Source organism: Electrophorus electricus, chromosome 4 (genome assembly GCF_041902795.1).
Source record: "Electrophorus electricus isolate QZ-2024a chromosome 4, ASM4190279v1, whole genome shotgun sequence".
In the NCBI taxonomy this organism is placed as follows: domain Eukaryota; kingdom Metazoa; phylum Chordata; class Actinopteri; order Gymnotiformes; family Gymnotidae; genus Electrophorus; species Electrophorus electricus.
In genome coordinates, this window is record NC_137500.1 from 30,133,293 (window position 1) to 30,144,987 (window position 11,695).

At 42.8% G+C, this 11,695-nt stretch overlaps 2 protein-coding genes across 4 annotated transcripts; one reads left to right on the forward strand and one right to left on the reverse strand.

Annotated features, from left to right (window-relative positions):
* Positions 1 to 2,611: 2,611 nt before the first annotated feature.
* On the reverse strand, positions 2,612 to 6,004 carry mstnb (myostatin b). Its single transcript, XM_027016456.3, has 3 exons — positions 5,434 to 6,004; positions 4,507 to 4,877; positions 2,612 to 4,078 (listed from the first exon to the last, which is right to left on the reverse strand). Exons 1-3 carry the CDS (start codon positions 5,813 to 5,815, stop codon positions 3,698 to 3,700), a joined length of 1,134 nt encoding a protein of 377 aa, XP_026872257.1. The 5' UTR covers positions 5,816 to 6,004; the 3' UTR covers positions 2,612 to 3,697.
* Positions 6,005 to 7,368: 1,364 nt separating this feature from the next.
* Positions 7,369 to 11,588, forward strand: akap19 (A-kinase anchoring protein 19). Of its 3 annotated transcripts, none has more exons than XM_081713204.1 (2): positions 7,369 to 7,920; positions 9,076 to 11,588. In XM_081713204.1, exon 2 carries the CDS (start codon positions 9,295 to 9,297, stop codon positions 9,565 to 9,567), a length of 273 nt encoding a protein of 90 aa, XP_081569330.1. In that variant the 5' UTR covers positions 7,369 to 7,920; positions 9,076 to 9,294; the 3' UTR covers positions 9,568 to 11,588. The 3 variants fall into 3 exon arrangements, with proteins under 3 accessions (XP_081569330.1, XP_081569331.1, XP_026872248.2); XM_081713205.1 differs by having other exon boundaries at positions 7,369 to 7,805; XM_027016447.3 differs by having other exon boundaries at positions 7,369 to 7,569.
* The last annotated feature ends 107 nt before the right edge of the window (positions 11,589 to 11,695 follow it).

Genomic DNA, 11,695 nt, shown 5'->3' on the forward strand with positions numbered 1-11,695 from the left:
GAGGGGGAGGGGGTCACTGATTTCTCAACTAAGTGAAAAAGCAAGTGCTCTTGGAGGCAGGGTCAGGTGTGGACGTACTGGATAAATCTATCAGGAGTACTGACAGCCAGCCATCAGCAGTTGTTCTTCTGTGTCCTCTGGCTCCAAGCTCACGCCTTTTCATTGCTTTTCATTGCTTGCTTTGGATCTGACTGGACTTACTACTACAGAAATTTACCTGCCTCTTAAATCACATCCCACATGGTAGGTGAGGTGATTACTACATTGCGAAAGCTATGTTATTTCTGTGCTTAGACAGCATAGCAAAAGTACCGCAAAGTACCTGCTTCTGGCTGAAATTTTAATTTCCCTTTTGAAATATGGTTTGCAATAAAAAAACAAACAAAAAACAAAACAATTTTTTCATTTGGTTTCTTTTATATTAAATGATTGTATGTTGTGCATTCCTCCTGCCACGTTACTTTAACTGCAGCATGTAAAACCATATGCATCTATTGCTTTATTCAAGTTGCAACAGCAGCATCGCAGGTACAACATCCAGAGAGTGAAGTGCATGTCTTACACCTCACCGTCTATATCGAACTGTATTCTTTAAGGATGTGCCATATTTTTAACTCATTAGAGCAAATGATTCCACAGCTGTCTTCTTGGAGTATGCAAGTGCTGGTGTGAAGCTGCAGATGTCTGTACACAGCTGGCTTCAGGCCCTTCACTACTTCTCCGTGGTGCCCCCCCGCCATTCCCACCTCCCCAAGAGACAGTGCGGATACGGGGAATCCTGGATACCGAGATGAGCTATGCATTCCCCCCGCAGAGAGTCCTGGGCCTCGGAGGGGGAGCACGGCCTTCCCATTTTCTCACGCCTGCTTCCGCACCGGTCGGCCTGGGGAACGTACCGGAGGCTGCCCGGCTTTATCCAGGACACAGCCGGCTCTTCCCGCGTGACCAGTGTAACGGCACTCGGCCGAGTCACTGCTGTTCCTGTTTATCACGCCCACTTGTTTAGTGACACGAGTGGGAGCAAGGAAAGTCAGGTGCACAAGAAAACACATCAATCATTCTGTTGCTGGACATGGTCCATGCTGTTGGGCCCTGCTGTGTTCAGGGGAAGGAAGGGACTCTGAATCAGTAGGTTTTAAGTCTGTGCTTTATACGCTGTGCACTGTACAATTTTAAGATGCTGCATGCTCTGCACCTAAAAGGCCAGATGAATGCCTGCAAGAATGAATCATGTGTTAGAGCAAGGAAATCACAGAAGTAGGCAGAGCCCTGACCAGGATTCAGAACTCCTTCTTAAGATATGTGAATATTACTAGGTATTGTATATGGATTTTATCGTGGATCTGGAGTTATGGGGGATTAAAACACAGGGATGTACAAGGATGTAACCTAGCACTGGAATTAATCCTAATCCCAAAATCTGAATGAAACACCAGGAGCAGGAATCACCAGCAGCAGGACAGTGGAGTCTGTCATGGGGTGTGTCGGCCAATAAGACTTCTGCACAGGGTTAGCAGCAAATTCTGCCTCAGCATACGTCTAAGGCACGATGTATATCTTATAGTCATGATATATTCTATTTTGGAATAACATGTAACTCAAGATTCTGAGGCCTACAATTTAAAGTTTTACAATGTAGATGTAGATGTAGTAATGACAGAGTATCAGCCTAAACTCAGAATTAGCCGCAACTAAATTAGATGAATAAATAAATAAATTCAAAACATTCCATTTGCACCAGATTTCACCGTTTTTCCAGATTTTGTGCTCTTGTGCATAAAACTGTGGAGCATATGATACTCACCAAACTAGTATATGCTCTGCATGTGGTCTGAAAGTTTCAACAAGAGAACTATAAATGACATCATATGTATGTGGGCAGAAATGGGGACAGCAATGTTACTGCTCTAGAACCTTTATTCTCCCACAGGCCTCTGTCCTCTTATGTGCATGTCCCACCAGGTAGCCATGGCAGCTGTCCAGATCACAGCAGGAAAGGAAGCGGATGGGGGCAGTTCTCAGTTCGCCCTCTTCTGGCCGGAAGTGAGGACCTTTTCCAATTAGCCAGGCTGTCAAAACAGTAATGTGCTGGATCTTTGACTCCATGTCCTTAAAAGTATTTGTTGGTCATTCTGATTAGGTTTAATGACTGACATTTTCTGTCTTTGTTAAGATGAACTTACATAACATCGGGTCCCACTCCAGTAAAGGGGGGTGGGTGCCTGTGTTTGATTGAGAGCTGGGATAAAAAAAAAAACAAACAAACAAAAAAACCACAGAAAAACATTGTTGATCCAAATATACAGGTTCCATTCTAAAAAGGATCCAGTGTCTTTGTACAGTCTGAGCACAATCTAATAGACCTCAGCTGTGAAAACGCTGCTTGCTCAGAAACTTTTTTTTCTTGGCCAAAAATTGATTGTGAAAAAGCAACTTTAATGTCAATGGCCTATAAGCATGAGCTGTCTTCCTCACAGTTGGGCTCTAAACACATTCAGATGTTCTGGATGATTTCTGAATAAGACATAACATAAACATACACTTTTTGCACTCTCTTTGCATTCTTGAAAATACCTTTAAGCTTTTATTGTGAAATGATACAGCTAAAACATATAAAGCAAGCACCTTTATTTGTTTTAACAGATACACAGATTTGATATTGTACACTTCTTGCTAATGTGTTATCTTATACACAAACTAACAGAGGTTAAAAAAAGGCAACTGTTAATGGAAACAATGGCATGTATACAATGCAATTAGCAAACATATCAAAATCAGTTTTTACAACATTTTTAGCAACCAATTATTTCTATTGGTCTGCCATAGTGCAAACTGTATGATTTGAAGACAGAGTAAGTAACATGATATTAACATTCATACATATTTTCAATAGCTCTCTGTCTTTAACACATTTCAATGTGCAGACTGCATTCAAAGTGCCACTGGTTCAAGTCCTCCTGTCCAGTAATGCTGATTTTCAATCATAGTTCAAGTCTATAGGGCAGTTCATGCAGATGACTAATGGAAAGAGCTAAACTTAACAATGAGATCAGACCTTGCAGTGTGTTCTGTGTTTCTTGTACAGGAAGGCTTGAGTCAGATTGCCTAAGTCTTCATACAGGTGTTCAGGTTTTCAAGCTTCTTCTTGTTTTTTTTGTTGTTGTTTTTTTTTAAATGTCCTTGAGTCCTTCTCTGTTGCTCTTGGATACAATACTTAAACAAGCCCACTGTTATTGTCACACAGCTGTTGTAGCAAGATAGGAACTAAATGGATATTGAGGAGCGTGTTTGTATAATAAAAGATTTGTGTCACGTGTGTGTCTATTTGTTCTAAATGTGTGATTTGGTGATGGTTCTGAGAGAAAATGCACAATGTATAAAAGATGAAATCTTTTGCAGCAATGCAGCAATTTAAGTCAATGTCCACTCCCAAGTCCATCCAGCATGACATTCCTTCGGTACATCCATACGACCTTTGACCTCTGTGGCCAAGATACAGACTTAGTGTAAAGAGAAATGAATGAAAGTCAGTGAAAGTGAAGCAGTGCTCAGTGAACAGGTGAGCATCCTCGCCGCTATTCTGGTTCTATTGCACAGTGTATCGCGGAAAGCACTGATAATGGTTTAACGGGTTTTGTGGTGAGCTGTCCGGGATCGGAGGAGGGCAAGACGTACGGAGTTCTGACCGGGCGCGCCCTCACGAGCAGCCACACCGGTCCACCACCATGGAGGGGATCTTGCCATAGATAATCTGCTCTTTCCCATTGAAGTAGAGCATGTTAATGGGTGACATCTTGGTGGGTGTGCAGCAAGGACCAGCGGTGCCCCGTGGGTTGGCCTTGTTCACTAGATGAGTGTGTGGGTACTTCTGGAGGTGCATGTAGTCACACTCTCCGGAGCAGTAGTTGGCCTTGTATCGTTTTGGAGCAATAATCCAGTCCCAGCCGAAGTCTTCAAAGTCAACTGTGAGGGGGTAGCGGCAGCAGCGAGACTCAAATGATTTCTCATCGCAGTCCAGTCCCGACTCTCGCCTGGTTCGCTTGGGACCCTCTGAGATTTTGACCTCCATGAAGGGAAGCTGTGGTTAAAAAAAGGATTATGATGTGATTCTGTGAAAATGTGGTTTGATCACTTCAAAAAGAACAGCTCACAGAAAATCTAAGATAATATGTCCCAGTCTACCTGTTCAAAAGAGCACTAAGATGGGAAGTGTAGGTAGACTATAAATTATATAAATTATTTTGTTATCCTTGAATCGTCTAAGCAGCAGCACACCAACGACATATATGACAAATAAAAATTCATATTACATTCGTTCCCTGGCCGACATATTACAGCTACTTATGAAACTGACATAACTCTTTACAGTTGAATAAACTTTCTACTTATGGTGTATGTTCACCATTCCACCTTAAAAAGTCGAACTGCTGAGACTGCGTCCACATCGCCAATACGTTTATTTATTATAAATTCGAATTATATGTGGGGGAAACTAAAGCAACTTACCAGTCCCTCTTCGCCGGCTTCTGCGGTGGTGACGGCCAGGTCGTTTCCGTTAGCGTCGTAAGCGTTAATCTCGATTCCCCTATTCGTCTCTGGCTGCCTTAGCCAAACCGCAAGCACCTGCTTCACGTCAATGCTTTGCCAAGATTTGACCCCTGCGTTTACGTCAATCTTCAAAGATCTTATTCTTACGTGTCTTCTTCCGTCTGTAACAGGGATCAATCGCGATATCTGTAAGAATACGGTGGTGGCCTCTTCTGCGGGTCGCAAATGGACCCAGAGCTGCGCCTTTACAATGCGGTTTGCTTGGATCTTCGACGTGAAGGAGAAAAAACAACACTTCGGTTTTCGATCTACTTGAACGATAGGATCAGCTGAGTGAAAGATAGAGAGAGAGAATTATACAAGTAAAGTTTAATCCACAATTTTAGATATTTTCCAGAAATAGCGTTACATTGTAAATTGTAGACATTGCTTTAGTAGCTTCTTGTGAAATTTAAATTACGTCGTTTTGCAAAAAGGATTTTTACTCTAACGATATTTAATATAGCTAAGCACACCAAAAACAGTTGTACATGTATTATTTAAACTAACACATTTTAAGCAACGAATAGCGTATATATTTGCTGTCTACTTAGGCTACAGCATTCAGTAGAGCGTGTTTCAGCAAAACTGTTATTGGGAGGGCTCTCGCGCTTTTATGTTAACGTGCGTAAAACTTCCGCTGATAAGGAGAGCACGAATAATTTTATACTTCCCTGAAGGTATTCAATATACAGAATTGTTTTTGCGAGACTTTCGCACAAATAATCTAACCTTACGATTGCAGTTACCTGTACTGTCATGCCTGGTTCTATTGTAACCGTGACCGATGCGCGGTACAGTTTTGAATCGAGATAAGTAAGAGGTAGCCACTAAAACGCCACTTACGTTCGCTAGCCATGGCCATGACTGTTTCCGTCGTGGCAAGCTCATCATCATCTTCTTCAACAATTCCATCCTTGCTGTCATCACCAAGGACGTCGTACTGGTCAAGAAGTTGTTGCAAAGGAGGTGCTTTAGGTAAAAGCTGATTGACAACGTCTCGGCTAATATTGGGAGCTTGTTTGAGTCGAAGTTTGCTGAGAATTTGTGATTTGATTGCCTGCAGCCTCATCATCTTGCTGTGTTGCCTGAACTCACATGTTGAGCACTGCGCCTCACTCTCCACCGTGCCTGTAGCGGGCTGTTGGTGCGCTGTTATATCACTCTGATCCATTGTACCGCATGCAACTACAAAACTCAGAGAAATTAAAAACTGCGTTAAATGCATGTTCTAAGGCGTGCCGATTACGTCAGGTTTCGATTTATGATGTTTACTGCAATAACGAACCGCGCCATGCACCAGACAGGTAGATGTCATGCTTAAATTCGGCAACCCTTTTTATACTGCAAATTCTGCCACTGTATTAGGCGTTGTCGTCGAATTCTATGATTGGCTGGCCTAGCAACAGTAAATCTAATGGACAGACTAGGACTTCTTTTCAGGTTGAAACCTTAAAGAGGTACAACTCCAGTGTTTCACTGTTTAAACCTTATAGTACTTGAAGAACACGTGTTTTAAATTGAAAATTTAGTGCAACATTTTATTATACATTAGTGACCGCTCAATATCTATAAGTCTACAGTGGCAAATGAGGGATGCACTACTTCATATAAAATATTTTTTTCTTTTCAATAAACTGATTTCTATTATTACTTTCAATTCAGAAAACGTAGCCGTATGCAATAAATACTTAATTTTGCTCTATGGACTTTATTTTGACCCAACGTTTGTGTAGAAACGTCGTTCAGATCCCGTTTTGAATATATTTCATTACCTTTCGGGACTCTTTGTTGTGAATGTGCCGCTGGCATTTGCACACGACACATGAAAAAGGATTATAGGTCTGTTTTGCAATGATTGTATTACAACCATTTATAACACGAGACAGACTGCCATCTACTGTTCAAATTAAGAAGTTACTCCACCGTCTCTAAGGGTCCTTTGCCGCTGATCTGGAGTTTCATGTCACTTTTTATTAAGGTGAAGAAAATGACCTTTGCAAATAACTAAGACGAGAGTGACTGACCTTTGTTCTAATAGTGCGACATTTTCTCGGGAATAGGAATGAACATCTCAAACCAGCAGTCTAAGGTCAAATAATTATGCATTCAGTGCTGGCCTGTAAACCTCCTGGATTACGACCCACACCATATGAATTTAAATGTGTAATCTGCCATTTCTCAATATCTTACAATATACAATACACACTAACGCACACACACACACACACACACACACACACACACACACACACACACACACACACACACACACACACAAACCCTTATTGAGAACACCTCAAGTTCGTTCTTCGAAATCAAATTCACATTAAGCCTATAGTATTAGTTAACAGACAGCTAAGCTTATATAAGTGAATTTTAAACGAGTGAGTTTTAAAACTACACCAAACAAAAATAGCCTACACTTCTATTTCCCGGAAAGTAAAAAAAAAACAGGAGTCAAACTAGGCAAGGCTATTGTTTGGCTACACAGCAAAAACTGCAGCGCTACATGAACGCCAGAGGTACTTCTATACATGCACGGTACCCGAGATGCATGCACTGAAGGGTTTTGCAGTGCACAAGAGTCATAAAAGGTTGCAACCACACCTATCAGTCACTTTCACTGAAATGGAGAGATGAATAAACACAATACTGAATATTTCAACTGTAATGCTGAAGGTTTTTTTAGTGAAAGTATTAACATTAATCATGAAAACACAATCACTTTTCACTGAAAGAAACACAATCAGTCCTCCAGGTGGCGACATCGGACTGTCTCAGTAAAGGTCTACACTTACGTCCGATGGCCATGAACGCAGCGTTAACCTAGTTTTTACTGCGTCTAGCAAATATTTGTGCAAAAATGAATTGTGCGTGCTACACTCGCGAAGAGCACACGCGGATGCGGTTCCGTTGAACATACGGCAAATGTCTTCGACCGAAGGGGCACCATACAGATTGCAACGGGCTGTAATGCGGGTGAGAGCTCTCACAAAATGTATTCACTGGAACGAAACGGAAACGTTATCACCTAAGGGATGCTTGGATGGCAGCATACCGACGTGAACTTTGGACACTGATCGCACTCAGCTCACCACCTCCGTTTGACTGGAAGCGATTTCAAATCAAACCTGATTTCATACAGTAACTTTCTTAATATCTTTGGACTCTGTCTGGGGAACTAAACGAGACGGGATAAAAAGATCCAGATAGTGGTATTTATTCAATTAGTTGTTTTTACTGTAATACGTATCAGCCTTTAATACGCTTACTGATAAGGCGAGGAGGTTGTTCTACTTACATACCACATACTCTCACTTATGTAAAGAGGTATGTACTCTCTAGGTTGTGTCATTTCAAAGATTTACAGCAGCCTAAATAACATTTCTTCTGGTCTAATACAGCTTTATTCATAGGAGAAAATGCTAATATTTGGCCTGATCACGGCACGAAAATGTGTATATCCTGTAGCATTCCATATTTCGGAATATTCGGGTTTTGCTCTGACCTTGAAGCTCTTATCACACGTGCTCAGGTCCGCGCAGTTTGTCAATGATCGCCAGACCAAATAGCAATTCATTCTGACACACGTTAAAAAAGTTATTATATTAATTGGCAAAACGACTATTAATTCATGTGGAAAGGGAGTGTGTATTCTACAAATCGGATAATCTTTAGCTATTCGCACCTGTTAAAAATGTGCAGCGCTGCGCGGAATGTGACGTAAATAAGCCGCCGTTTGGATCTGCATTGCTCGGTAAATCCATACAACGTTCAGAGCGCTCTAGGTTAGACGCTTGGAGCCGCTTGCCGCTGTATGTCAACCGATGAAAATGGACACACATGTCCGCTGGAATTTAGACATGTAAACAGCCATAGCATTTGGAATTTCAGTCACCTGTTCACGGAGTTTCAGAATTAGTTGTTTATGAAACAAGCTCTGTGCTGCGGCTGTACTTATAGAAAGATTGTGTTTGCATTATAGAAATGTGTAGTTGTGTACATTCAGTAGGAACATAATGTTCCGTGCCAGTTCTAGATAGTTTGTTGGCACTTGTTACATAACATCCAGGTGTAGTTTGAGAGAGGACTGACTATTAAACGAAGACCTAAACCATTTAAGTCCATCAGAAACTAATGGCATGCGACAGTCTTTATAATCAGCACTGGTTTGAGTACAGCATGAAGTGATGCACTTTATCTCATTGGAGAAGTCAGCTCATACTTTCAGTAGAATATAGAATATGTAGTCATACATCTTATATTTCTAACAGGATTATACATCTATATTGGACAGAACGAGTACTTACTCTTATCTTGTATTTTGCGAATGTTGTGCTCTGATTAATTGTAACACTGCATTCACTACAGACAGGACGGAGTAATATTTGTAACAACTGGACCTCAAATAGCACCACTGCATTTTTCTTTTAAATCATGCAGAGATCTCTTAAAGAAATCACTGAAACTCTCCTCCTCTGGCAGGGACAGCAGAAGACATCTGTGAGTGAACAGTGCTTCTTGGGTCCTCGTCCGGACCCTTTCCACACCATCTGGGTGAACGTCTGCGTGTGAGACACGACACGTGGCTGCACTTCACGACGTGGCCCTCTTCCCACCGGCAGGCAAAAGACTACAACTCCCATCTCTTGGCCACCCCTCCTCCCACCTGTGCCCTCAAGTCAATGCTACATCATTTATATCATGGGATGCATCAAGTCAAGGTACAGCGATGCAGTCCAGAGCTCCAGCTCTGTGGAGAAGGTGGACGGCAAGCCGGGGAGAGAGCGAGGCGAGAAGGCGGTTCTGGTCTACGCCGAGACGGGCTCGGTGGAAGTCTCCTCGCGGGTCAGCCCCGTGCTGCTGGACTACGCCCAGCGGCTGTCAGAAGAAATCGTGGCTCGGGCCGTGCAGCAGTGGGTGGAGGTGGACAGTCGCTACAGTGACATCCCCTACATTGAGTGCGATGTGCCGTAAAGTCCCGGCACGGGGGCGGATCGGCCGCCTTGGGCCCCTTCCATGCATGGCTTTCCCAGCCTCAAGGAGAGACACTAGGCCTGCTGGATGGGGGCTGCTGGAGGTGTAAACATAGCGCAACATGTGACTGCAGGAAAAAATGTGGTTTGGACACCTTTTTGTAAACAAGTACTTCATACATCTGTCTGTGCAAATTGCACTGTGGAGATAGACTGGCTTGGTCAGCTTTCAGTAAAGCAGAAAATGAACTGAATCAGTATGTGACCAAAAAAAAAAAGAAAAAAAAAAAGGAAAACAAACAAAACAAATTGAGATCAAAGCACCAGTATGCCTCTGTGCGTCCTCCCTTTTGTTTTCAGTATGACGTCATATCCAGAGGAAACGTCCAGAGGCCAAAATTTGACTGCTCTCATGGACACTAGACGCAGGCCTTATTTAGGCTCTTTGATCAGAGTAGACATGTGCGCACACACACATATGCATACGCACGCACGCAAGCTTGCACACACGCGCATTGCAGCGGTGTTAGGGAGCATTAGCACTGGAGCTGTGGGTTTGTAGTAATTGAGCAAGGAGGTTTGCTAACGATGCTGCTGTAATCACATGACATCACATTTCCAAGCATGAGCTTTGTTCCACAGGCACCACATGAGTGCTGGGATTTGGAATCAAATCCCTGACTAAAGTCCCTTAAGAAAGGACTACACTGCCACTCGTGTGCAGAGGAACTCCAGAGTCAGAAAAGCCATTAGATACAGAATCCGCCCTGCGCCACTATGAGGTAATAATCTCATAAAACAGTATTGAATCAGCAGCTTAAGTCAACCTCCTGATTTGGTGTTTTGCAGTGAGCCTTGAGCTGAGCTTTTCATCAGTGGGGGAACCTCTTCTGCTGCAGTTCCAATATGCAAGTCTCAGAGGCCATTAACATGTTAACAGGAACTTATGCCACCTTACAATGGTACTTGCTGCATAGACTGCCAGGTATATAGACTGCCAGGTATATACCAGGAGACTAGCTGAAATGCCTAGAAACGGGACCATAAGAAGCCAGTGCCCTTAACGAATGGTAATACAAGCACAGGTGTCTTTCTAGTGTTTGTTTTTTAGATGACACTTGCAGGTATCTTTATAGACTTTCCAATAAATAAAGAAACATACCACAGTGATGTAAAGTTACCAATATCCCTTTAAAGTCAAATGATGTCTACTTGAACCACAAGTGTTTTAAATCAATGATGGTTTGGGCTTTGCGCTGGATTTTCTGTAGAATCAACTGTATATTTAAATATTTATGCAGGGTCACATCTACTTATTGTAATAATAACAAAGTTAGCCTGTTTGCGACTGCAGTAATAATGTTAAAATGCCAGTTCGAAGCCTTTGAACACAAGACCAGACTGACTGCATTCATTCCACATGTCAAGGACGCTCCCAGTCAAAGCGGTGCTTAGCAGCACAGAGGCTAGCTGAGCAGCAGGGCTCCAACTCCAAGCAGCGGAGTCACACGGGTTCACCCAGAGCCCCCTTAATCCGCAAAGCTTTTCTCTTCCTGTGCAGCACTTTCACTCCATCAGCAGCTGCAACATTAACCTCTACTAACGCGGAGGAAAGAACGGTTATCAGACTGGTTCAGTTATGGGAGTTTGCCGCTGTGGAAGGACTGTTTTGTTGCGATGCAGGTCATGCTGGTTAGTTCCTATGCTTTTCATACACATTAACAGATATGCTGGTAGAGGACTGCACGCGCATATCATTGCCCAATTCTACTGGCATCTGCGCTCTGCAGGGAACTCTGCGTATCGGTGCCGTCCCAGTGCCCTGACGGACTGGGACCCATCGCAGTGCTGAGGCGAGTACGTGTGTTAGAAGCCAAACTGTCTGCTTCTGTCAGGAAGATGTTACTGCAGTTTACACTACCAAATACAGCGTTGGAACTACAGATAGCGGAGGCTCCGCCCTGTAAAGAACGCAAAAAGAAAAACAACAATGTGATGCTAATAAATGAAACCCATGCCTTCTGCAAGACTGTCTTGGTTTCATCACTTGTTTTGTTGATTCCTGCCAACAGACCTAAGGTGATTCAGCTGTGCTATAAACAGCAGCAGCAACCACAAAACCCCACCTA